This window comes from Haliaeetus leucocephalus, unplaced genomic scaffold (assembly GCF_000737465.1).
Source record: "Haliaeetus leucocephalus isolate CR32 unplaced genomic scaffold, Haliaeetus_leucocephalus-4.0 Scaffold668, whole genome shotgun sequence".
In the NCBI taxonomy this organism is placed as follows: domain Eukaryota; kingdom Metazoa; phylum Chordata; class Aves; order Accipitriformes; family Accipitridae; genus Haliaeetus; species Haliaeetus leucocephalus.
In genome coordinates, this window is record NW_010973104.1 from 1,748,071 (window position 1) to 1,774,869 (window position 26,799).

At 56.7% G+C, this 26,799-nt stretch overlaps 2 protein-coding genes across 5 annotated transcripts in view; both read right to left on the bottom strand.

Annotated features, from left to right (window-relative positions):
- The window catches only part of CDH15 (cadherin 15, type 1, M-cadherin (myotubule)), a 6,691-nt gene extending 5,975 nt beyond the window's left edge, over window positions 1–716 (bottom strand). Inside the window, 1 exon segment of the mRNA XM_010579704.1 lies at window positions 495–716. Within this exon segment, the coding sequence (XP_010578006.1) occupies window positions 495–716 (222 nt within the window).
- A 3,903-nt stretch (window positions 717–4,619) lies between these two features.
- The window catches only part of ACSF3 (acyl-CoA synthetase family member 3), a 66,510-nt gene continuing 44,330 nt past the window's right edge, over window positions 4,620–26,799 (bottom strand). For 2 of the 4 annotated variants that reach the window (XM_010579572.1, XM_010579571.1), the window contains 3 exons: window positions 8,492–8,626; window positions 7,735–7,846; window positions 4,620–4,856 (listed from right to left, as the gene is read on the bottom strand). In XM_010579572.1, the coding sequence (XP_010577874.1) occupies window positions 4,739–4,856; window positions 7,735–7,846; window positions 8,492–8,626 (365 nt within the window). In that variant the 3' untranslated portion in view covers window positions 4,620–4,738. The remainder of the gene's footprint in view (window positions 4,857–7,734; window positions 7,847–8,491; window positions 8,627–26,799) is intronic. The other 2 variants (XM_010579569.1, XM_010579570.1) reach the window with 1 other exon arrangement.

The window sequence follows — 26,799 nt, forward strand, 5'->3', positions numbered from 1 at the left end:
CCTCCCCGGGCAGGGTGAAGGGGGGGCCGGGGATCTTCCTCATCCTCCCGGGGAAGCGATCCCTGGGCCTGGCAAGGGAAGGTGCGGCGTTTCGGTGACACTGGTGGCATCACCACGTCCCTGACGTGGGCACCCCTGCCCGGCCAGCATCCCTCCCCTTCTTGGCAATAAGTGCCCTTGGTGCCATCTTGGTGCGGGGCATCGTTTGGAGGGGGGTGCGTGGCGTGGGGCACTGACACGGTGGGGGGAGGTAGGCCACGAGGCGTGGGAAAAGGGACACGGGATGCGGGACACGGGGTGCAGGACGTCTTCTGTCCATCCCCAGCAGCTGAGCGGTGGTGGCAGGGGTCTCGGTGTCCCCACGGACACGGAGCCACGACACGAGTGGGTGAGCGTCGGGCACCGGTGACCTGTGGCGCGGCTGGGCCCTGGCGTGGGCAGCGGCGCTCACTTGCCCGTCTGTCTGTCCGATCCCATCCGTCCGCCCCACTCACCCTGTCACCCTGCATCAATGTCACGGCGAGGAGCTGCCCGGGCGGCGCTGGCCGGGGGTCCTGGCGGCTGCCCCTGACCCTAACGCGCCGTGGCAGCGGGGCGGCCGAGCAGATGTTCCCTGCCACCGGCACCACGGCGTGGGGGGCGCGGGGGGGGACACAGACGTGACAGGCTCTGACAAGGCGCCAGTCCTGGCTCGTGGTGCCGGTGCTGCCGGCCATGGGAGCTGCCTGGTGCCCATGGCACGGCTCTGGCTGCAGCACGGCAGCAGGACGCCCACCCCCCCTGACCTCTGGCCCTGCACTGCCACCCCCTGCCCCTCTCCTTCTGCAAACAGGGGCTCCCACTGGGGTGCAGGGATGTGGGGTCCCACAGATTCTGGGTCCGAACAGTGCCAGCCCAGGCCTACGACCCCCCTCCTTGCCGTGCCAGGTCGGAGAAGGGGTCACCCTATTTTAGAGGGGCCAGGTCCCCCCCTCCCAGCCAACATCCTCTGATCTCCCGAAGCCAGTATGAGAGCTGCAGGTGTTGGGACCAGTCACATCCCTAATGAGGGTGCAGTGGGAGCAGTCGTGGCCCCAGTGCAGGCACTGGGGGGTCTGGGCAGTGCCCTGTCCCCGCCATGCCCAGTGACCGGGAGAGTGAGCAGCCAGGAGCGCAGAGCCGAGCAGTGAGGTGCCAAACGCCGGCGCAGCAGCCATAAAGCCACTGGAGCTTCGGTTTTTATATGGCAATAAAAGATAATGTCAGCCATAAAGCATGAGAGCAGGTCCCGGCGTGCCGAGCCGCCCGCCGAGCCCAGGACAGGGGCGAGCTGCTGGGAGCAGCTGGGGGGGGGGCACAGAGGTGTAGGCAGCCCCCAGCTCCCTGGGGACACCCCAGCAAGGCGATACCTTGCTCAGGGCGAGAAGGTCCCTGGGTGGGCTGCGGGCAGGGGGACACTGCAGCGAGGCGGGAGATGCTACAGGACGGCGGCATCGGCACTGGGGCCGGTGTTACGGCCGCCGCATTAAAGATGCTACTTTGGGTTGTTGTTGTTGTTTTAATGGTTTTATTGCGCGATGCTGGGGACGGGCCTGGCAGGCCTTAATGAAGGAGATTGATGGCTTAATAGCCTGTAGCCATTACGGGGTAATTGAATGGTTGTGTACATATGATCAGACCGTCAATGCGGACGTGGCTTGCAAGCGAAGTGCCTGGAGCCGGGGCGGGGGGGGGATGCACACAGCCCCCCCCCACGCCCCTGATGGATGCAGTGTGGGGGGAGCAGAGCCCATGGCCTTGGGGACACCCCTCCACCCCTGAGGTCCGGGCTGTGCTGGTGGCCAGGGCTGCATCCAGCGGTAAGGGAATGGAGCAGGTCTCCAGGTTCATCCAGTGGCACTGGGTCAGCAAAACCCATCTTCAGCCGGCTCAGCTCCCAGCCTGGGCTCTGGAGCACCATAACCAGGTGCTTTAACAAGGCTTTTAATTAACAGGTCCTATCTATAGGGATGAATAGTGGTGGGGGAGCAGAGGTGGGAGGCTTGGGGCATGGATGGCAGCACCAAACTGGGGGCTGCAGCCGCGGCCACGGGCACCCCAAGGCTGCGCCGCTGACCACCCTCCCTGCGAAAACCACCACCGAGGAGGAAAGCCGTCAGAGTCGCAGCCGGGTCCCCGCGCCGAGGTGTGAGTCAAACTACTCATTTTAGTGTGTGACAACCAGGTGTTTTACAGTATTTGCTACCTGTGATCATCCATCAAAGCGATCGATAGCGTTCCTGCAGAGTTTTATTAATGATCTTGTCACCGGGCTGGTGCTGGGTGCCTGAGGTTGTCGAGAATGATAGATCATTAAGAGCTTTTGCTGCTATTTATTCTCCAGTGACCTTGTCTCTCTCCATTGTTGCTTGCTTAAGAGTTATGAATGTGAGACATGATAATTTGATATTGATCTATTTGGTAAGTTAAAAAATTTACTGCATCGTTGATGTTTTAACAAAGGATCGGCTCGGTCCCTCCTGCAGACCAGTGAGAGCCGCTGGTGCTCGGCTCTGCACGCCGCGGCGAGGGGGCAAGCCGGGCGCCGTGCTGGTGCATCTGTGTGCCAGAGCGTTGTGCCCGCCGGGTGCGGGATGGTGAGAAGTGGCTGCGTGAGCTCTGTGTGTCCCTGGGGAGCCCCGTCCCAACGCCTTCTGAGCCTGAAGTACCGAAATCCAGGTGCTGGCACTGCCCTGGGAGATGCTGCCATGGGCAGGGTGCAGGGATGGTCAGAGCGGGTGCATGGCTGGACCTGTCCGTGTGGGGAGGGTGAGGTGGGATGGAGGGGCTGCAGCGGAGGAAGCCTGTCCCCATCCATACCCCCTTCCCCTATTTCCCATCCCCTCTCTTGTCCCAGTCCCATCCCTGCTCCCTCTGCCCAGTGCCACGTGTCTGCCAGCTGTCCCCTCCATGTCCTCTCCACCTTCACTAATTGTCCCCCCAAATGTTCGGGGCTCCACTGACCCTAACAAAGGTATTTGATGTAATTACTTGTGCTCCCGATTCCTCTTGCCCTCCCTGGTGCTCCCAGGGTCCCATCGGCTGGCAGGGAAATCTGGGGCTCCCTGTCACCCCCTTGGCACCAGGCAGGACCGGACCAGCATCCCACTGCCTTCCCAGTGCACTGTTCCCACACTGGGATGGACCTCACTGGTCAGGGAGCTGCAGGGCATGACCGCTATCCTCTCCCTCTGTGGCATTATCCATCCCCATCGCCCACTGCTGCGTGGCCGGCAGCTCATGCATGAAGTCAAACAGGGACAAAAATCCGTTTATAAAGGTAAGGTTTATCAATACCGCCTGTCCTCCAGGAAATCGATGACCTTCAGACATGGGCACCGGTGTCAGCGTGCGCACACACACACACAAAGGCACAGGCGTGCATATGCAGTATAATTCACGCTGCATCTGCTCCCCGGTGCCTCCAACACCCTGCTCAGCTCTCCTCCCACCCCACGCCGGACCTTGTGCCCACCGCGGCTCACACCTCTCGCCACGCCGCGGCCACGGCCAAAAACTGAGCCCAGCTCCTGCCTGGCCACACCATTCCTCCGCATCTCCCTGGGCTCGCTGCACATTATTCAAGGCTTCATGGCTCTCCCATCACACTGAGGTCACTGCAAGCCCCTGGCAGCCATCCCTGCCCCTTCCTCTCCTCGTCTTTCCCCCTCCGTTATCGCGGCAGGGCTCTGTCCCGGTGGTGCCAGCACCCCTGCCATGGCTCCGTGCCGAGGCCCGGCTGGCGTGGGAGCACCTGGGTGGGGGAATTGCACTGGGTTGGTAAGCTCCGCTGGTATTTATTTGTGATTTTTATTTATTCTTCACTTCTGCAGGGAAATGGGAGGTGGCGCTTGGTGGAGGAGGGAGGTGGATGGAACCGATTCACAGCAGGTTATGGGGCATCCCATGGAGAGCAGGATCCCACTGGTGAGGGGATCCACTCGCTCTCTGGGGCTCTCCCTCTCTATAAACCGAACTATGGGGAAAGTCACTGAGTCCGTGGGAAAGGGCAGAGAGGATGCAAAATTACCAGGCATCGCCGCAGCTGGCTGAAGACAGGAGTTTAATCTACAGAGTAATTTCATCTGGCGATGAGTTGCACGTGGCCTGAGGCAGAGCTATAATGGGAACGAGCATCCAGAGAGGCAGACGAAGGCAAGGCGAGGGAGCCAGGCTGCCCGGCCAGCCCTTCCCACCTGGACGGAGCGGCTCCGGTGGGTTGGCATCACGGGGCTGAGACCCACCGAGGGCCAGTGGGGCTTGTCTGATCCCGAGCAGCTGCTGCTGGGACCAGCTTGGGGTGGATGCGGAGGTGTTTGTGGTGGCGGCTTTTCACCTGCCTCCCACTCCCTACATGGGGCTAAATAGAGCAACTCTGGCCAGCGTGTACCTGCTGCCCGGTGGGCCGTTCTGGCCCGGGACCCTCCAGCTTTCACCCCACACTTCGCTTTGAGACCCGGGGCTGCCCTGAGCCTCCTGCGAATGGCTCCTGCAGAAGGAAGGTGGCCCTGCAGGTCCAGCTCAGTTCAGCCAAAGAGGAGATCACACCGGATGAATCCTGCTTTTTCTGGACTTTATTCATGGACCAGACTGTAGTGAGCCCAGACTTGCCACTGCTGATCACTGCAGGTACCTCGTCAGTGGTGTTGTAGAGGGAGAACAGATGCGGTGGAGGACCAAACACGCCCTGGGCTCCCTGGTCCTGGCCTGAAGCCATGCTCTAGGCTGAGTAAAAGCGCTGCAGAAGCTCCTTCTTGTTGACTTTTCCCATCTGATTGCGTGGGATCTCCTCCACCACGATCAGCTCGGTCGGGATGGTGTACGGTGCCATGGTCTCCCTGCATCGCAGGAGCACAGTCCATTACGGCTGATAGACCAGCGCTTCCAGCCCCTCCATCCCACAGAGCCCATCTTGAGACCTCACAAACACCACCAGATCTGGAGGGGATCTGCTCCAGGACCCTGCGTCCTGCAGCCTGACGTGAGGTACAACCGAGCCGCCCCAGCCACGGCTCTCCAGGCAGCAGGGATTTGGTTGCGAGCGAGTGGCTTTGGCCGAATGTTGGCCATGCCCTGGCTCTCTCCTAAGGGCTCAGCGCAGACCCCGGGAGAGCTGCGGGGCTGAGTGGTCGCACCGTTCACTGGTCACGCATTTCTGTGCTGCAGAAGAGGGGGGCTGGAGAGCAGCCCCTCTAACAGGCTGAGCTGTCCTGGGAGCACCCACAGCCCTGAGCAGCAATACCTGTCCCGTCCCCCCCCATGCCCCAGGAGCCCATTTAGGCTCAGCCCTGGACCCCAGCCCCATCCTGAGCTGTGCTGTGGGGTGCCTGCTCCCAGCCTGTCTCTGCAGGGAGCTGTGCCGCCAGCAGCTCATCCGTGGAGGGACAGCTCGGAGGTGCGGAGCTTGCCTCCAGCCCTGTCCTTGCCCCTCTCTCCTGGGAGGACTTTGGCCTCATCTAGCTCATCTCTGGCCCCGTTTTGCTCCTGCCTGTGCTCCCTGGTTGCGCCCTGGACCTGGCTCATCGCTAGCTGCGTTTGGGGCTGCTCATGGACTAGAGATAGGAGTGACTTGGCAGGGACTCGCAGCCATGCGCTCCGGCCCACGGGGGCTCTTCCCGCTGCGGGAGGGAGTCTGAGCACCGAGCATCGACCTCGTGCCCTTTGCAGAGCGCGGAGGGGGGGCTCTCCTGCCTTCTGCTGCCTGTGTGTCACCAACCTGGGGCCGTGCCCAGCTCCGGCAGCGTCCTGGCACTGACTCTAATGCGAGATGCCAAGTCTGCTGAGCCCTTCAACCATCCCCTGGCCCTCCTCCTCCTCCCCCTCCCCACCCGCCACCAGCACCCCCTGCCATATGGATGCCTCTAACTCGGGATGGCGCCTGTCGCCGGGAAGCACGATTGGAGGCGAAAGCCGCAAAATGAATCACTCTGAAGAGGGACATGTGTCTCCTGCCAGGGAGTGCGAGAAAAAGGGCCAAACGAATGTAAGTGACATAAAAAATAAAGGGGAGAGACAGGGTGAGAGGGAGAGGCAGGCGGGGGGGGGAGTCGGAGCGATGCCCAGAGCAAGCGCTGGGCAGGGAGCAGCAGCCCCGGAGGAGCCCGGGTGGGCAGCTGACCCCTCCGTGGGCTTTTGTTTCAAGGGCGCCTGCCCTTGCTCTGCACGGGCAGAACAGCATCGTGTGTGCTCACGGAGCTGGGGACGGCGATGGGAAGAGATGTGCAGGGAGAAGGGGGAACACCCTGGGAGGAGGGCAGGCAGGGGAGCATGGGGGGGGGCCGAGCGCAGCCCCCTGCCCTGCAACAGGGACCCCAGAGCAACGCCCGGGTGACACGCAAAGCGCAGCCGTGTGGGGCGGACGAAGGGATCTGCTGGGGTCACCAACATCCCTGCCAGGAGGCTTAGGGATGAGCAGCCATCACACCGCACGGTGAAGGTCTCCCTTCCCTGCTCTCCATCGCTCCTGCCCTGTGCTGAGGCCAGGGAGGGTCCTGGGATGGAGAAGCCCAGATCACCAGACCCCGTATCGACCAGGACAGGCTGAGCCTGGCTGAGAAAGGGCATCTCAGCTTGCAAGAGAGGGCATCAGTAAAAACAAGCAAAAGCTGCTGGTGGCCGTGGAGCTGCCCTGGGAGGAGCAGGAGTCCCAGATGACCAGCAACCAGAGGGTTAACGTGGGTGCACAGCGCAGAGGTGGCAGCAGGAGGGACACCCTGGCAGGGTCTTGGCCCCTCTGCCCCAGCAGCCACCCCTGTGGGTTTGGTTTCTTTGCTTCTCTTCCCCCACTACGTAACTGTTTAATCAGAGCAGCAGCCGGCCAGCTAGCATCTTCCTTGCATTTGCTAAATCGCAGTCCCCCAACTGTGATTTTTGCAAATCCAGGGGAAATCTTTAATTGGCTGCTGCGCAGCCCCTGATGAAACAAGTGCTCCTGCCGCTTACAAAATAGCGCCAGCCTTGCCAAAAATATCCGCAGCCTGAAGGAGGGAGTTGCCAGGAAAAGAAAGAATCTGCTATTAAATATTTTGCTAATGGAATATTAGCGATAAACCCAGCGATTCTGCCTCCTGGCTCTTGCCTGCTTACGCTCCCATGGCTGATGCCTGAAACCTCGGCCGCTCTCTGACCGATTTGAGCGAGGAGGTGCAGGTTTTCATGCCGAAACCTTGCAGGATGGCAGGCAGCTGCTTTGTGCCATGCTCATTGGTACTGCGATGACTCCAAGCAAGGTCCGTGAGCTCTGGGGTCTCCCCCCTCTCCAAACCCCATGGGAAAGGTCTCTGGGATTAACTGGGGACTGGGCTGGGCCAGCCTCCAGCAGGTAGGAAGGCAAGCAAGGAGCGATTGCAGCAGCGCCAGGGAAAAGCTGAGCAAATATTCTTGCTGCTGAGAAAACATGAAGCTTCCCCTGCTCTGGTGCTTGCTCTGTGCTTTCTGCCGGTGGCTGGGCTGCGGGGCAAGAGCCACACGGCCGTACCGTGCAGGTCATTTATCAAAGGCATTTTTTGGGTGAGAGACCCATTTACTTCCATTGTCTCGCGTGCTCGGTGACCTCCTGGTTGGAGCTGTGGTCTTTTCTCCATCCCCAGAGCCTGAGGTGCTACGTTGCTGCCAGTCACCCCCTCCCTGACGTGTCCCTAATGAGGATGCTGCAGGCTTTGAGCCTGCTTTCCCCGTGCCGTGCCGCTCACCGTGCACTGCCCCGTGGCATCTTACCTGGCCCAGTCCTTCAGGTCCTTCACGGAGAGCATCTTACCCTTGCGCAGCTGCACGACGGCACTGACCCGCTGGCCCCAGACCATGTCCGGAGGCCCGATCACAGCTACATCTGCAGAGAGAGCAGAGGACTCCTCTGCCTGAAGAAATCTGAGTGATTTCTGGGGTTGGGGTGGGGTAGAAGAGGGGTTCAGCACCGCTGGTAGGTGCCAGCAGCAGTGGTGGGCAGGGAAGAGCAGCGTGTAGAGGAGGATGCTGTGGGATGGTAGTATAGGAAAAGACCAGGACTTTTGTGCTGACACGATTTCCAGGAACAGAACTTTTCACCAAGGAAAAGGCAGGAAGCCCCATGGTTTGAGTGATTTAGAGTCAACAGGGAGGAATATGATGTACGGAGTGGTGTGGAGCCGGGGGCACTGCTTCCATCCCCTCGTACAGGGTCATGCACAAGGGCAGGACAGATTTAATTATAGTCTCATTTCCAAAATCAGATGAGAGCTGCTGCTGACTTGGCACCCCACCACAGGCTTCACAGCTTCAGCCCCAGGAGACAAGTAACAGTGGGCTTTAAACGCAGCCTGCTCTTTACTCGGACCCAGCCTCGCTAATGGGAAGGCTGGGAAAGAGCCTCCAGGCAAGAGCCCTCGGGCAGCCTCCCGTCTGCACCCGCTGAGCCACGGCTGTCGCTCGAGCCAGGCTCCCACGCACCGTCCGTCCCTTCTCGGCACGGCACGGGGACCAGGGAAGAGCAGCGTACCTGTGATGTGCGGGTGCGCGAGCAGATGACGCTCCACCTCCAAAGCACTGATTTTGAAACCCCCGTTTTTGATGATGTCCACCGAGGTGCGGCCCTTGATCCAGTAAACGCCGTCTTTGTATGCTGCCGTGTCTCCTGAAAAGCAAAGCGGGCTCCATCAGAGGCTGTCCCCTTGCTTCTCCTCTGCCTTTCCTGCCGCGTGGATGTGATGCTTGGGCGATGCCCAGGGCAGGCGCTGAGCCCGGCTCCCTGAACTGGCACGTGGGGAGAGCCACGCTCAGCATGATGGTCATGAGCATCTCTGCAGAGACCCCGGGGATGGCGTGTCAGCCTTCTCCACGTGACAGCCTGCTCCTGGGGCCATGCCGAGAGGAGACAGCCATTGCTTTTCTGTGGAGGGAAAGGGAAGAATAAGGCTATGGATCCAGAAGTCCTTTAATATGGAAGCAATGAAAATAGGAGCCATTGCTGCAGGTGGACATGTTCCCCGGCGCACTCTCGACATGGACCACAAGACAAGCAGGTTCCAGCTCAGCCCCTTCCTCGAATTCCTGGCAATCACCAGTCACAAAGACCTCAGTTGTCCCACCCCGGTAGGACATGACTCCTCCTGGACCTCTGCCATCACCAGGGCTGCTCAGCCCCCATCGCGTAGTCCCCAGCCTCTTCTTCCTCCCACTCGCTCACCCATTCCAGTGATGAGACGTCTGCCTCCAGCAGCCTGCAAAAGCCACGGCGGGTCTTTCCTAGCAGCTCCAGCACCGTATGCGTGCCCTGACCGCAGCCACCAGCCCCTGTGCCATCCCTGGGAGCAGCCTTGGCTCCGGGGACTTCCAGCTGGCAACACCACTGCTCCTGGTGGGGGGCTTTCCCCCACTCCTGCATGGCTACTACTAATAAAAAAAGATGGGGGATGATGTCAGGAAGATGAGACTGTCCCAAGCAACACGTTGGATCCGACCTGTCCTTTCTGCAGGGGGAGAAGGCGTGTGGCAGGTGTGATCTGGTAATTAGCCGCTCGCGCTGAGGCTGGGAAGATTGAGGAGAGAGGTCATGTCAGCACAACCTGGCTAAATGCTTAACAAGCTGGTGCACTTTGATAGCTACTTAAGATGATTACTCACATCCTGCTAATAGAGCCTTTGCCAACCGGTGGGCGAGGGGGGGCTGAGGACCTCGCATTTCCATTTCAGAGCCTTGATGGCAGCACCAGGGGGGCCCTTAGCTCTCCCCCCTGTGTGTCAGCCTCCATCCTCTCCTTAATGATACGCGCTGCCATTGTGTCCACACACCCAGCCCGCTCCCCGCTGCGGCTTCGCTCGCAGACCTCATTTCACTGCCGGCTGGAAAGCTCAAACGCGGAGATGACACAGAGATTGGCAGTGGGAAAAAGCAGCTTCCAACAAAGCGGGGTGAACCGGCACCGCTGGGGCTGCAGGAGTTCCCACGCTTGCTTGCCTTGTCCTCCATCCAGGCGTGTGTCCCAAATCTGGGGAACGAGGACAGCCTGGGGTCCTGGACCCCAGCGTCCCTGCGGCTGGGAGCCCGCTGAGCCAGGAGGACCTGCTAAAACTCTGGTTTGGGGGAAAGCTGTGCAAGAAGCATGCCAAGTATGCTCTGAGGGCTCTGGTAGTGTCAAGACCTGGGGACTTTGTTGGGTGGCCTAGGGAAGAACCTCCCCACTGCTAGGGACCACGGGGACCCCAGTCCTCTCCTTCAGAGATGAGGTCCTCTCTCCTCCGGGGGACTCACAGTGTCACCCCAGCAGAGATGAGCACACCCCACCATCCACGTTGCTGAACCCCATCTCTGCCTCGTTGCCCTCCTTTCCAGTGGTCTTTCTGCCCCCCCCCCCAGTGCCGTTTTGCAGTGCTCCTGGCACGCTCCACAGCCCAGGTACCATAAGACATGTCCACCAGCTATGCAGCTTTACAAAACCCCGTTTCCAGCTCACTGCGGAGTTTGCACGTGGTGTGTGCGAAGGCAGTGAATGCCCAGAGATTTACGGTGTCAGAGCAATGAAATATCAGAATCAGTTCTGAAATTTGGGCTGCTCCCCAAAAGAGCTGTGTCCCTGCTCAGCTGGCACATGCCAAAATCCTGAGCAGCTCATCTTGCTCAGTTCAGCCAGGGAATGATTAATTGTTCCTGTATTTGCCTGCCTGGCTCTTGGCTCTCTCCTGGATGTTGAAGGCTGTCTGGAATATTTTAAAGTTGTGGGAGAGTTTTAAACTCGGGGTCTCTGGGTGTTTGGCTGCTCGGGGTTGAAAGGAATTCATGACTGCTGTGATAAACTACCTTCTGCGCCTGGTATCACTGTGGCATGTGTGACTGACACAGGTCCAGAGAGTGAACATTAATTAAAACGTGGCACTGGGGGACTGGAGAGCCACGAGCTTTCGGCAGGGAGATCAGGAGCTGCTTATTCATACAGAGAAGACAGGGAGAGGAGAGGGAATTCAGACCTGGTTCAATGACACACAGTTCCCATGTTGTTCTTCACGATTTAAACACACAAAAGCTACCACAGTTGTATTTTCCCCTGCTCTGCGATGGGGAGAACGGTCCCAGGGACAGGTCCGGGGACGGTTGGGTCCATGAGACAGACCTAGGTGGGGGCAGGAGATTTCTCTGCACCAAGGTCTCCCAATGTGAAAGCTGAAAAGCTCCATGCCTGCCGGACGACTCGCTCCCCTTATCTCTCCTTACAATGAGCAAGGACTGAATTTACATCCCTGCGTGCCCTTGAGTCTGTTGGGGTGGTGTCAGCCACGGCTGATTTGTCTGAAGCCTGTTTGCAAAGCAAACTGCCAGGGCAGAGCCTGTCACTGCAGTCTCGTCTCTGCCCGCTCGCGTCCCCCAATACACGGGGCACGGGGCAGAGCGGCACACGCAAGCCCCAGCGTTGCCTGACCTCGGCATCCCACTTCCAGCGAGGGAAGCCTCGGCGCTTCGCTTGCAGCAGCAGGATTTCAGGGCATGTCTGTACTATAACAAAATACCTGAGCTGGCAGCAGCCTGAGCTCCCAGGACTGTGTGGAGTATCCAGCCCGGCCCCGCAAGCCATGCTGAGGCGATGTGGGTGCTGTGCTGGAGCAGGCTTGTTAGGCTGGGCACTGTGCCCGGCTGGCTCAGCTGGGTGGCAGCTGGAACCAGGCTGGCTGAGGGCTAGCCCGCCTGAGCATCCCTGCATGGCCATTGCCAGCATCCCTGCATGGCCATTGCCAGCATCCCTGCACGGCCATCACCAGCATCCCTGCACGGCCATCACCAGCGTCCCTGCATGGCCATCACCAGCGTCCCTCCATTGGCCATCACCAGCATCCCTGCGTGGCCATCACCCGTGCCTGGCCATCACCCGTGCCTGGCCATCCCCAGCATCCCTGCACGGCCATCCCCTGCCTTCCCGGCTCTGGCAGGGTCTGCTCACTCCTGCCCATGGAGATGTGCACTCACACTCAGAGAAGTGCCACTGCCAACTGCGAAATGTGCTTTTTGGAGACGCGCTCCCCTAGCTGTCACCCTCCCGGATGTTCCCCACGCAGCCAGGGCCGGGAGGAAGGGTCATTTCAGGTTGGGGATGGAGAGGCAGGGGACACCCCCTCCTCGCCGCTCACCTTCCATCCCTGTGCTCCCCACAAATGCCGTCGCTGCTTCTCACATGGATCCCTCCAGCCCTGTCAGCGGCACGGCGTGGCGGGCGGACAGCATTATTATTGCGATTATTGTGAGCTTCTGGGACAAGCTCTGTAATTTCCCCCTGTCTCTTTCTTCCCGTCTCCTCTCTCCCATAAGCCGAGCATCAGGGTCTTGCTGTCACTTCCCGTGCTGACAGGACAGAGCACGCTCCGGGGGACCGCCGTCCACCGAGGACAGCCACATTACCCTCTGCCCTGTGCCATCTGCTACCAGCCGAGCACATCAAGACGGCGTGTGCACCGGCACATCCAGCACAGCGAAGTGCTCGCTGCCTCCCAGGCCAGCGGGGATTTCCTGGGCCAGGGAGACTAGTTAAAAGGATGCTGTCGTTTGCTTAATGGCTCTCCCCCGCATGCTGCCGTTAAACAGTGCTAAGAGCATCATTTCCAAACCTGGCCCTGCACGGAGGGCCCGTGGTGAGGGTTGTGCCCATCTCCCCGGGGCTCCCTATGCGGGTCCCTGTGTCCAGTGGTGCATAAGCCCACCCAGTCCCTGCAGACAGTGCTGCCGCCGGTGTCATGCTCCATCCCCGCCGGCTGCCTAGGCTTTTTCTGCTCCGTGATGCAGGCAGCCACCTCCAGCGGGCTGCAGACCATGGTGCTCCTCACCCAGCAGCCCCTGAATGCTTTCCCAGTGTGGGGACCTCCTCCCTGGCAGGCAGGGGCAAAAGGGGCGATGGGGGGGGGGGATTTCTTGGTGGGGAACAGAGCTCTGCCGCCCATGAGATGACATCACCTTCCAAACCACTTTTTTGCTGACCCTCCTTTCCAGTTGGCTGTGCGCATGGCTCCCGGCTGCTCCCAGGGAGCACCCAGTGTATCAGTGTGGGGACAGAAGGGACACAGTGGAAGCGGTTCAGCAAACAGTGGGTTCAACACCTGCGTGATTCTGCTCCCAAACCACCACCTCATCTTGTATGAAACAGGGACAACTGCCCTTACTATCGCCTGACTGTCTCTCCTCCCTGTGCAAGCCTTTTAGACACCTCAGGCCAGACATCCCACGTGTCCAGCCTGGCTGGGAGCCCCAGGGCTGCTGTGGCCGGAGAGGAGCCCAGCCAGCCTGGAGATACGCCTCGTCCTCCTGCTACGCCAGCCTCGTGCCCATTCTGCCTCTGAAGCTGCCCGCTCCTACTCTGGTTTCAGGAGGACTGACGTGAGCTAGCAGCAGTGAGACAATCTCAGCTTGGGAATGGTGAGCCCCAATAGCACCCCATCACTTCTCCATCCTTGTTCCCAAAGCCTTTCCCTTCCTCCTCCCTTCAGCACAGGAATCACCCCAGCAGCACGCAACAGCAGGGTCAGGACAGCCGTGCCCGTGCTCAGATGCTTCCCGCAGCACGGAGCCAGAAACGGTATTTCCTTCCTCGCAGCCAGCTGTGCAGGGAAGGGGATTTTGGCTGATGAGAAGATTACAGTCTCTGACACCACATCTCCGCCTCTGCTTGCCCGGGCCACCTCCAACCGAGCTCCTTTCATCAGACAAAGCAGCCAGCGGCAGAAGCCTCCGTCGCACGTGGCTCAGCTCCGGTGCTGCGGCGCAGCTGATGCTGGCGAGGCCATGGGATTATTGTTTCCCTGACAGCAGCCGTCACCGCTACCTTTGGATTTGTTTCAAGACGCTCAGTGGGCATCTGTTCTGCGAAATGTTAAAGGCTCTGCTGAGCTGCATACTGAACAGGCTCCTGCGCCGGTTGAGCTGGGGGTGGGCTGCACTTTGCCAGAGTTTTAGACAATTCTGTATATCTATATATGTAGAATCACAGAACGGTTTGGGTTGGAAGGGACCTTAAAGATCACCTAGTTCCAACTCCCCTGCCATGGGCAGGGACACCTTCCACTAGACCAGGTTGCCCAAAGCCTCATTCAACCTGGCCTGCTTTTTTTATATATATAATGTGTGTGTGTGTGTATATAACAGGCAGCAGTCTGGCTCAAGCAGCACAGCTCTGAGCAGCGACGGGGGGGAATGTGGCCAGGCCAGGCCTCCCCATCAAGCTGCCGAGGGCTGCCTGTTCAGCACCTTAAAGCAAGCTGTGGCCATCTCCATCGTCCTGCTGGCTCAGCCAGCACCATGCCGTGCTGACCCATAGCTCAGCCCTTGGAGACAACAGGCTGGCATGAACCACACCACTAAGTGAAAGGCATAAAAGACCATTTCCAGGCTACCTTTGTCTTAAAAATGAGGCTTTTGGGTAAGACCTATTTAGAGGGAAGGGTTGTCTACAGATAGTTACTTGGCAATGGCCACTGGACTGTAGATGCATGCCTTGCCCAAATGAACTCCAAGACACAGACACGCTGCAACAGAAACCCTATTTCCAAACTCAAACCCTAGAGATTTCTGCAATGAGGTCCTTCAAGTTGCAAAATACTTGTTGCAAAGATGAAAGAGCCCTTGTGATTCTGCCACTACGGCTTCAGTTTGTGCCCCTCCTTCACTGAGCGGCAAGATCTCCCAGCGACTAATGTGGTGCCTGAGCTGCTTTCCCAGGACGTGCTGAACAAGAGCCTCTTTGCTCCCAAGAGCAGAGCTCCAGGAGCAAACCTGCCCTGGAGCTCCTGTGCCGACACCCTCGCCCATGGGTCAGCTTGTTCCTGGCAAACACGGTAATGTTTCTACATCAAAGGTGTCATGAGCAAACATTTGAACAAACTATTGACCAAAAGAACACTTTGGCTGGAGAAATGAAATGCTGAGCTGCTTGGAGAAGCTCTGAGATAGCAGAAGTATGCAGGAAAAAATGAGACTTTTCAGGTAAATGATGAAGAATGGTGACTTCGGCCCAGTCTAGATGCAGACTGTCTTAGGATCTGCTGGAAAAACCCAACGAATGGTGACAGTGTTGCCCTCATAATGGGTCTAACCCACCGGGCTTCATCAAGTGAAGACCTCAGCCCTGCAAAGGGGTGCTGAGGAGAGGTTGGCACACGGGAGCTGCACCCCAGGAGGAGCCCACCCTCGGCGCAGCCGCTGCTGACATGACATCCCTGCTCACCAGGGACAGATGTTACTCGGATGCCTGGAAGAACGGTGAGATGAAAGATTGTTTGGTAACACGTGTCGCCAACTTGGCGGCAATGACAGTGCCGGTTGCACTGCGACATGAGCTTCAGCTGCGGCTCTGTGAGCCGAAAACCGGCACGCCGAGACGACACGAGAGCGACGCGGCACCACGCTGACTTGCAAATTGTCACACAGCCTTTCCCGGCTTCTGGGAGGTTTTTCACCATCCCCACATTATTTATACACCTATTCCTTTGTGTTCAAAGCTCCCCAGAAGGGATGTGCCAGGTGTTTCCCAAGCGTCTCGCCATGCCGTCCCAGCAGATGGGAGGCAGGACACCCGAGGACGCGTGCTGCAAAGTTTGCAAACCAAAGCCACGCAGTCTACCAATGTCACGAACGCAGCCTGGCCCGGGAGCATCAGAGTGGATTTTGCTGTTTGCAGCTGCGATATGAAAGACTCGCTCAGGACCTCCCTGGCTGCATTGCTGGGCAGGATTGAAGCTGGGCAGATCCAGCACTAGTAATGCTTGGCACAGCAGCATTCGTGCATGTCAGCAGTGGGGAAAAGCAGCAGGAAAGGGATGCCAGTGCCCTGGACTTGAGTCTAGCCTCAAACACAACCTTTCCCTTGGTCCCCCTCAGGCACTGGCAGCGTGGAGAGGAGAGCCTGGGCTCAGGCCAGGTCCAACCTTCACAAGGGTACTTGCAAAAGATGAAGATAGAAGCAGGCAGTGTACGAACGCTTTGCTGGAAGCACACAGGAGGCATTAGGAGAAGCATCATGCACAGCTGTGGTGTCAGAAGAGAAAGCCTCAGCCCTGCTTTGTGTATTATCACACCTAGTCCAGCTTGAGGACGTGGTCCCTGGAGGACAGGAGAGCGGGGACACTCAGGACTCTGTCTCCCCAGGGCACAGCACGGCAGAAGGGTCTGCGAACATCCCTGCCACCTCCCATTCACAATTACACGGTGCTTTTGCAGACCAAGTGCCTCACAGCAGAAAATACCGAGAAACAGCAAAACATCCCTTTGAAAGGGAATCTGTTTTGTTGAGAAGCAAAAAGTGGATTATTTTACCCTCCTGCTACGGTGGCAGCTAATGCTCTCATTGGGACCTCCAGAGTCTTGATCGAACGCTGCAAACCATCCCCCTGCGTGGGGCACAGCCTTCGCCCCGGTAAATGGTGCTCTCAGGCAAGGCTGGGCTCCCACGGTACCAGCTAAGTGATTTGCTCCTGGTGGAAAGTGCTTGCTGACCCAGCAGGCTGGAGCTGCTCGTCTGAACAGTTTCTTGGCTGCTGGAGTGGCTTTTCCAGGTTTCAGAAGTGCCTGTGGAAAAATGTGAAGGAGAGGAGCCCAGAGAGGCAAGCTGGGTCTCCAGGGCCACAGCAGTGTGGGGGATGCTGGTGGGCTCTTCCTTGCCAGCAGCAGAATGTGGTTTGAGCACTTTCTAATATTAATTAGACATTTTGCTGCTAATGAACCACTCCAGATTTTGCAAAGTCTTGGCTTGACGCAGAGCCCAGCCCAGCACTCCTCAGAGAGCCAGGCTGGAGAGCAGGGATGTCTCGCAGCCACTTTTCCAGGAGACACTGACCCGCAGGGACACAGAAGAGACCCGTGTGGCTCCCCGCCTGGGGACGGTCACCCCCCCGTGCTGCCCGTGGATGGGGCAGGATGGCAGGGGACAGCCAGCAGAGCTCCCTCAGATCCAGAGGGTCTCCGTTGATGGTCCATCCTGGATGGTCCCTGGAAAAGCGTTGTGATCGGTCCCACTCCTCTGCCACAGCACGGATCCTGGCCTGTGGCCGTGCCCCCAGCCCGGCTCAGGACCGGCCCTGCTGTGACACTGCTGATGCTCTGCTCCTGCCGGGGCTTGACACCTGCTCTTTTGGGAGCCTTTAAGTTGTTTTGTTGTTGGTTGTTTTTTTTTTTTTTTCCCAAACTCCAGGAGGAATCCCTTGCTGTCAGCTGCTCTCCTGGCATGACAATCCCTCATTTCCAGAGATCAGAGATGGAGCGAGGCGCTCGCCTCCCTGCATTCCTCTGCACTGCCTGTACCTGGAGAATTGCTGCTCTCGCCGAACAAGCCGTGTCGGGGGGACTGGCAGGTTCCCAGCTGGCAGACCCCTGGGAAGCTTGCAGGGAGGCAGTCGGAATAATCAGTCTTTGCCCTTCTCCAGTGCCTTTCAGCTGAGGATCTCCAAGCACGCTGATCTGGAGGCTAATTAGGCAGAAATGGGAACAGCTGGCAGGACAGCGGCAGGGTAGGAAGATGGGAAGCGGCCTCTTTGCTGCTCACACCACAGAGCAGTGGGCAGGAGGTTGTGCATCCATCTCTGCTCTGCCCTAGGATTAACTCTTACCTGTCTCCCGCTTCCCTAAAATCATTGTTGATGCTCCTGGTCCATCCCAGGCTGAGGCAGAGCTCACCCTCTGGCAAAGAGACACACCTCGGTGATGAGGACAATGATTTATTTTCCAGGCAGGAATGGTCCAACAGCCTGAAGAACCTGAGCCCTGATCCTGATACTCGCGCTGGTTCGGACAGCAGAGCAAAAATCTGGGGGCTCAAACCCCCTTTGCTTGAACGGGGCATTGCGGGAGCGAGTCTAAGTCCCCGGGCCAGACTTCACCAGCGCCCACAGCTGAACGGGGGCATGCAGGGGACGGCCACCCTGCCCACTCAAAGGCAGCTGTGGGACCACAGCTGGCAGGCATGTCCCCCTGCCTTTGGGCACAGCTTTTCCAGAGAAGCTGGGCAGGAGCAGGTTCCTGCCTGCAGATTAGGTCCGTCCCGGGCTGTTACACACAGTCCAGCAGCAGAACACAGAAATGCTCCTTCCCGGTCTGAACACCAAGCTTTCGGCTTTGGAAGCCTCCTGAAGCGATAAGCTCCACGTGCCCATCACGCCTCACATGGACAAGCACTTCTTTTCAGGGGTTTCAAGTTTTCCTCACTCTTCCCAGGGCAGTTCAGTGTCTCGCTGGTCTCCTAAATCCACGGAAGTTATTTTTTTGTAGGTAATGCAGACACAGTGGGACGGAGAAGCTGCAGAGCGTGGCATGGCAGCGACATTCCTGCGGCCTGTCTTCCCATCCCTCTGGGCACAAGCTCCCCGCGCGGCTCCCAGCCCCAAGCCCAACGCTCAGAGAAACAGTTTCTTCCCCCTGCCAGAGGCTCTTGTGGTTGAGAAAAGCCACGGGTGGAGATGTGGGGTGGACAAAAGATTAGGAGGCGAGAGCTAAAGGCTGTCTATAGGAATTAGATAATCCATCCTCTCTGCGGCCAAGTGCGTACCTTGACGGGCAGAGGGACGGGAGGCTGTGCGGTAAGTCTCCGTTATGGACATAAACCTTTCCCTCCCCCCACGCAATGAAAACTGCATCAATAGATCCCCCATCTGCTCACATACATCACACACTTCACTCCAGTTTATTAGCTGGAATAAATCATAAATATTTCATTATATATCAACGATGCTCAACTCCGGGAAGGCGCAATCCATCACCTCCACACTCCTTGCGACCTGCCGCCATGCAATAAGCTTTCCAGTCTATTAAACAAGATTGATACAGTGTGCTAGAATGGACTAGGGGAATTTATTTATGGGGCACTAGGAGAGGGAGGGCACCGAACGCGTGGTGCTGCGTGGGCAAATCGGACCGGCTCTCATTAGCCCCTTGGACTGGGCAGCCCAACCAGAAAAGCCCTGGAGCAGCAAGAGGCAAAGTCCTCCTCCGAGCGTGCTGTGGGACTGCTGCCGTGGTAAGAAAATGCCGCAGCAAAGCAGGGTCCAGGCTGAACCCCAAGGTGCCCTGGTCCAGATGCAGGACCCCGGGGTCCTGTGCAAGGAAGCTCCCGCTCCAGGCTGGACCGCTTGGATGGATTGGCAGAGCTCCAGCAGAAAGCTCCCACCTCTGCCCTGCTCAGCACCCCCAGGCTCTTCGGCACAGACTGGAGAGCCCAGCGCTGCTGTGGCTGCACAAGAGCAGTAGCTGCTGTTCTGCGCTGCCGCACAGGTTCCTCAGTGCTATGAGAACTGGTGTGCCCAGAATTACTTACTGTAGTGCCAAGATTTTGCTACTCTTTGTAGCTCCAGGCTCATTTTAATGCCACACCTTCTCCTCTACTTCTGCCTACCGTGAAAGTGAACACGTTCTCCCGCTCAGCAGAGGCCAGCAGCAAACAGAGGGGACGTTTCCAATACACAGTGCAACCACAGCACTGCTACTCACCCTCCACCACCACCATGTGCTAGCGTGTGGGGCACTTCACCCTTACAACCTTATTGCTATTGCACGGGGCAGCAATGCTCCCACAACCTGTCATTATCTCCCCTCTGTCAGCCGTGCAAGGATTAAGCGGTTCAGGGAAGGTGATGCAGAGCAGCTCTGAGCCCAAGCTCGGTACTCTCAGCCCCTCAGCTGCTGTTTTTTCCATGCCGGAGCTGATGGAAAGCCTGGCAGAAGCTTGCTTCCTCCATCAGGAACCTTGCAGACGGCTGCAGGTCAGCCACCAACTCAGGAATTTGACCTCATCCACCCAAGACAGACCTCGTCTCTCCAAGCCACATCTCCATTTAGGAGCAATGGCACCATTGCTGCTAGTAACTCTCTGGTTGAATATTGGGCGTGCGACCGGCTGATGAGTTACCAATGCTGATGGATGCTGAGCAAGATGCTAACCTGGCACACGGTAATCCGGAGCCTCTCCACGGCACGGTGCGCTGCTGGGATTGATTAGAGGCAGCCTTGCTCCTGAAGGGGATTGACACAGCCTCGGCAACGATGATGTATGTGTACATATCTATTTAATGAAATGCTAAATGATAGGCTAAATAACAGAAGCAACTTTAGCTTGATTTATTGCGTGGAAATGAATAATGTTTGTCACTGCTGTCAGCCATCTTGGCTAAGAACAGAGGTTACGAGCACAAATTGTAGCTAATTAACAGTAATTAGCACTTCTGAAATTCTGGATTTTGGCTCCTTTGCAGAGGCCGGTTGTGCAGCAGTGCGTGTCCCAGCTCACACAGGTCTCCTGCTGGGGCTGCCAAAGGCTGGTCACCTCTCCCCGCTCCCCATCCACCCCAGCCCCTCAGCACACATGTTCTCTGAAACCAGGCTGCTTTCCCAGGCTTGCTCCATTCCTCCTCTGCTCCCCTGCTGCTGCCTCACATCCCCGACCGCTTCAGCAGGGAAACGTGGGGGAAAAACCCTGGGCTCCTCTGGCAGCCTCTCAGTATCAAAGTTAAGCAGAGCCAACCCCTGATCTCATCCTTTCTGCAGGCTCTTGGATCCTCTTTTGAGTTACAAGAGGACCCAAGGAAGTTCCTATTAATCCTGATCCAGGGCATAGAGTTGAAGTCTTGAACTTCTGCTTTTGCACACCTTTTCCACCCTGTGCAGACCGCAATGGTGAGTCCTGCCGAGCTCCCAAAGTCCGGCTTGCTGCTGCCTCCAGAGCCTGTCACAGCAGTGGAGCGACTCTTCAGGGCTACTCAAGTCCATCTACCCTCGCCTGGTCACTTGGACCAGCAAAATGCCTTCCCTGGGCTCATGAAAGACGACCAAAAAGAAATGGGCTGCTTCTGCAGGGGCATGGGGCTGCTCTGAGGTGGTGTACCGAGGGGCTGGTGTGTGCCGCAATCATTAATAAAGCATCAAAGGCTCCTGAGGGGGAGAGTTTGAAACTTCTTCAAAAAAATTCATGCATATTCATAATGCACCAATTATTCATGAGGAAACCATCTCCCCTCCCCAGCATCTACCAGGGCTCCTGTTTGCTCGGGTGCTGCCTGGGTGCAGTGCAAAAGCCTTTCCCAGCGACCCAGCCGAGCCACTGGCACCAGGTCTCCGCTGGGAGAAGTGCCGGCACCGCACTTCTCGAACCAGCAGCTATCCTGGCACCGGCAGCACCGGCGCAGCGCCTCAACGCTCTCGCTGGCAGCAGCCCTACCTATCTGCTACCCGTCTTGCTGTCAAAACCCTTCAGCGGAGCCCGGGAGCAGAAGAGAGGGGAACGGCTCAGCAGCTGCAGAGATGGGCTCCTGTGGTTGCGAAGAGGCAGGGCAGCTCAGAAAGAGAGCCTGGCAAGCCCCGGTGCTGATGCTCTGCCTGGTCGGGGGTGATGGGTTTCCTAGCAAACCCCAGCCCAAAGCCTCCTCAAGGTCCAGAGCAAGCTCTTGCTTCAACCCCCTGGAAGGGAAGAGCCCTTCACCCTCTGGTCAGATGAAGGAGCTGCCCCGAGGGGTCTGGATGAGGCCTCTTGCCCTCCAGACATGGGCTGCACAGCCACCGAGCTCAGCCCAGCACGGGGAGGTGGTGGGAGCCCCGGCGGGAGGTGCGGACATCCAAAGACACCGATATAACGAGGATGATACCGGTTGCTCCCATGCCTCCCCCCAAAACCATATCTGAGAGTAATAGGTGGCTGTCACGCTTTGCGGGCCACCGTCCACTGAGGCAGAGCAAGATTTCGACGCTGTTACAGATTTCTACCTGCGTGAAATCTGGAGGTAATTTAATGGCTCACGAGAAAGGAAATAAATCTATTAGAACGGAATCGCTGTTTGTTTACGTATCTTGCCATGAACATCACCACGAGCAGCAGCAGCAGCAGGTGTATGTGCAAGCACCATTTATTTACATAATAAAATTGCCAAGTAGATTTGTAGCTCAGGGGCATCCTTGCCTTTCCATGCGCGTGCCTAACTCCCATTAGCACTAATGGCAGGCGCTGTGTGCTCAGCAAGCGGGGAACAGACCCTCCGACTGCCCTAATGGCTGGTACTAAGAGATGGAGGGATGCAGACATCTCAATGTGTCGGTTCCTCTCCTCTGACTCAGCCAGGGGATGGGAATTGCACCGCAGCTTCAAGCTGCTTTGCAGTCCTCCCCATCTGCGAGAGCTGTCGGGTCTGCTGTGAGCTGCCTGCTCCTGGAAGAGAGGGGGTTAAGTAACTGACTCCCCACTCTCAAAACTTCTCCAGAGACCCCTGAAGCATCCAGCACAAGGGAAAAAGAAAATCAGAAAAAAACCCCCAGTCTGGAATGAATTCCTGTCATGCTTTGCAACAGGGAAGTTTGTTTGTATTCCACAGGCAGCAGCGCTGAGCCTGCTGTCAGAGCCACGCTGGGAGAAAGGGCAAAACCCTGCCGAGATGAAAGAATGTGAAGCACTGGTACAGCTTCCCCTGGCATTTACACCTGGAAAAAAAAAAAAAAAAATCACTCAAGGGCATCTCACAAAGAGCTGTGCTAACAAGGCACTCCTCCCCATGCTGTGTGGTTGCATCGGTGGAGAGGGAGATGGAGCGGTGCCGGGAACATTGGCAGCATCTCCAGGTACCTGGGAGGGGAAAGCTGCAGATAAGACAAGTCTGATTTCAACCCAGTAATCCTGAGCCGTGCTCTCCCCCACTCTGCTTCCAGCGAGGGGACAGGGGGAGTCAGGGACTTGCTGCCGGACAGATGAGGAATGCAGCTACCCCTTGTCTTGGCTGATAAATCAGTGAGACCTTCCCCTCCCACTTGTATTTTTTTAAAGGTTCCTTTGAGTTTATTGTACCTCTCAGACAGCTGGGTGAGAAGCCAGGATGATGCTCGCTGACCCCATGCTGCACCCGGGTCTGCCCTCGTGGCTGCTTGCACATCATATTCCCTTCGCCGTCCCGAAACCTGTTTGGTGCAAATCTCCCCCTCCACGCTCCGCTCTGCAACCCCGACCCGGCTGCTGTGAGTGGGCTCAGGCCACCACGCAGACCTGCCTCTGCCCGCAAGAGGACTTTTCTCCTGGGGGACCTTGCTCAATCAGAGAGCTTTGCTGAGCACAGGAGGGAAGGCAAGGCAGTATTTAGGCAGGGGCAGACGAAGCCCTTGTGTCACTTTGTCCTGCTGCACCATGCCTTCACGCAGGATTCGGCCCAAAGGTGCAAAGGGCTGGTTTAAGGCTGGCAGGGGTGCTGGCAGCTCTCTGAAATCCACAGATGAACAGAGCTAGCAGCTTCAGCTTCGTCTGCAGACACATTAGAGGAGCTCGGAAAGCATCGTCCACTGCATCCCCTCCAAATCCCAAACCCTCTCCCACCCCCTGCGAGACGAGCTTCCCAGCATGCCCAAATGGCCAGCAGGTTTTGGCTAGCAAATACAAAGGCCCATCTCCATCCTATTGTTTTGGGGCCTTGGGGATTGCTGCATATGGTCCCTGCTCCAACCTTGGCTTGGGCTGGCATCAGAACCCCTCACACGACATATGCCAGCAGTGTCCCGGGCACCAGCTTTCAGCCAGGAGAGGCCAGCACCAAATGGATTAACAGAAAACTCGGACTTCGGCAATGACTGGCAGCACCCTGGGTCCTGCCTGCCCTTGGCAGAGGTGCTGTCCCTCGGTTCTGGGTACGGTCTGCACATGTAGCTCAGCATGACCAGGAGCCTCTCCAAGCACACCGCAGACCCGAAGGACAAGCGGCAGATGAAGACTCCCCAGGCTGCACCCCCTGCTCCAAAGGTGCCATACTCCTCTAATGGAAAAGAGCAGATAAACCAGCCGAGCCTTTGAACGTTTCTGCAAGCCAGGCGGCCAAGACTTTGTAGGTTCGCTCGTCATTAGCAGGAACTCATGGGTGACTGATATGACACAAGTAGGCTGGGCGGAGGGAGCCCCCCCGCTGCCTACAGCCAGAATTACTGCAGATGGGTTTGCCCAGAGGACAAGCCAGAAAAGAAAATGGGTAAGTAAAAACGAAAAACGGGTTTTTTTTCACATTAGCATTTAAATATTTATAGAAATCCCTGCAGACAAAGAGATGAAAAAGAAAACTCGAAGACTAATAAATAAGTAAGTGCTCCAAGGTGTGGCAGCCCAGCTGAACACGGCTGCCACTCAGCTGGCGAAACTTTGAAGAGCGCGGTAACCATGCGTGCACGGCTAAAAATAATAATTGTAATAATACAAACATTAAGACTAAACACCTCTGCTTTGGCTTCTGCCCTCTGCAGAACAGCTGAGGGATCAATTACACCTTAGCTAAAGAGAGCACTACTTCTTCTTTTCCATGCTGTGACCTGTCCCAGTCTCTGGTGAGACAAATTATTAAATAAAACAGAGATACTGATGGGAGGATGTTGACTAAGAGAGGCAGCGGTGGGATAGGAGGAAAGATATCTGCCTTAAATTGTTTGCTTAAATATGCAGAAGCCTATACTTTTGCTTACAGCATAATAACATTAGTTGTAAGTAAATATGTTCTCAATTGTCTTGAGCAAAACCCAGAGGGAGGACTCTTGTTGGAAGTGAAGAGCCTCTCAAAGCCAGAGATGTTCAGCTCTTCTTCAAGCACTATTACCAGCCCAACAAAATACCCAACACAAACCTCACCACTTAATGACGCCTGGCCTTGGAGCATGCCTGCTAAAAGTGATCCCTCGCTTTCCTGTGCTGAGGAAGGAAGGAAATCAGGCCACTGGTTACCCGGCTCGTCCTATGAGCTGTAATCAATTTGAGCAATTCCCCGACCCTGCTCCACTTTCGGCTGTGCTGGGTTATGTAAATCAAACGCCAAAAACCGTTCAGCAAGCTAAACAGATTGTGCGGGCACCAGCAGAGTGCCTCAAGCAATGGGAAACCCAGCAAATGAGGAGGAAGGGAAAGTTGAGGACGCAAAATAAGGCAGAAAAATGATAGATGGCCGAAGGTGGAAGGAAGGCCTATTTTCAACAAATTTCCTCTTGAGCTGGGCATCTCTGGTGACAGGCAAGTGTCAGGACTGAAGATAACCCCCATCACCATACAAGCTTGAAGAACAGGCGTCCCCATGGCCAGCGAAGCAGCCTTTCCCACCTGTGTGCTGCTTTAGGGGAAGCTCCTGGTGCGAGATGCCATGCAAAGAAGCCCACCAGGACACGACAAGTGTGTGCGGCAGCTGGGAAATGGACCCACAGGACCATCAAACGCAAAAACCGCAGCGCAACTGCTTGAGCATCCCTGCCGAGCAGCTCCGGCTCTCTGCCCCAACCTCCTTCAGCCTCTACAAGGTGAAGCTCCTATGGAAGCTCTGAGTGAGCAAACTAGCAGATTTAACTCCTGCCAGATTGTTGCCAGAGTGAAACCTCCATCCCAAGAGCTGGGCATGGTAGCTTGAACAGGATAAGGCCAGGCAGCAGCAGGCTTGGCTTGGCAAGGAACCGAAGAGCGAAGCACAAACAGTCTGTACATAGATCACAACTCTCATTTGGAGCAGTGAGTTGCCAGTCTGGCATCTGCAAAACTGAATGCTGTTTGGATTTTGGGTGATCGCTTCAACATTCAGTCTTAATCGTTACCTTTCCTACCCTGATGCTCTCTTCTGGGGTACAGTAAATCCACCCTCTCAGTCACTGCTGTAGACAACCCTCTGCAGCATTTATCCTTCCTGCTGAAGAGGCTTTCCAAAGCCCTGTGGTCATGGGGCGATCAGCGACAGTAAAGACACTACAAACACTAGTCTTCACAGTGCCCAGGCCATGAGCACGGACCAGTGAAAACCCCTGGGGCCCCGTTCCAGCCGTACTCAAGACAATACATGCTTTGACAGTGCCTGCGACAGGACCATGGTCCTGTCCTCTGCACGACTGCTCACGGATCTCACTCAGCTGATTTGATACTGACCTTTCCCTACGGCGTTTTTAATTTTGCACTGGAGGAGACATGCTATTTATATAGCAGTAAGTAGCCACTTGAAAGAAAGCCTTGCCAATGATCCAACGGGCTCTGCCAAGTACCATGAGAAAGATGATTGTTCAGCCCATTTCTTTACCACATACTGAGCTCAATCCTCCACTTCCCCTCTTAACCCACTTGCCGGCTTACAATTCTCCTGCTAGATCTTCTGACAGGCTTGCAGAGCCCAGCTTGACGTCTCTACAACATAACCCAGCCGGAGCTCCGGCCAGGACTCCTTGCATTAATCCCTGGGATGGGAAGGGAAGAGTCACTCCCAGTGGTCAGAACCTGAATGAGCCCTTCTCCCTTCCAGCTGCAAAAGCAGCTCTGCCCTAGCACAGCTTGAAAGGTAAAAGCAAATAGAGGCTGAGAGGGAACAGCCTGGATTTTGGAGATGTGGGTGCCTGCTGTTCCCACCAACTCTCAGCTGGGGTGCAATTGCTCCACGCCTCTGAAAATTGGACTCTGTGTAGCAGAGGTTCTCAAACGAGTAAAGGATTGGCATCCAAGATGTTTGATACAACTAGAGCAGAGCTTTGTAGAGAGTAAACAAATTCTGTGCCAAAAGCTGCTCTCATTTACAGCTACCAAAATCCCAAGTCACTCTCTGAACTGCTGAAAACATCAGCCTTGCAAGCAGTCAAGGAAACATAGGGTTTAATTTTGCTGTGTCCTGATGACCCTAAGACTTCCAGCCATTGGGCAAACCTGGCAATATTGTCTCCCTGAAGAGAAAGAATAAATACTAAAGCAGGAAGCAGAAAAAGTGGATTCTCTCTTCACGGTGTTAGAAGTGTGTGTATATAAGGAACATTTTGAGATTATAAAGGAAACTTTACACCATGCCATCTTTATGTTTTTACTTCTAGAAACACCTCTTAAATGAGGGCTGGGC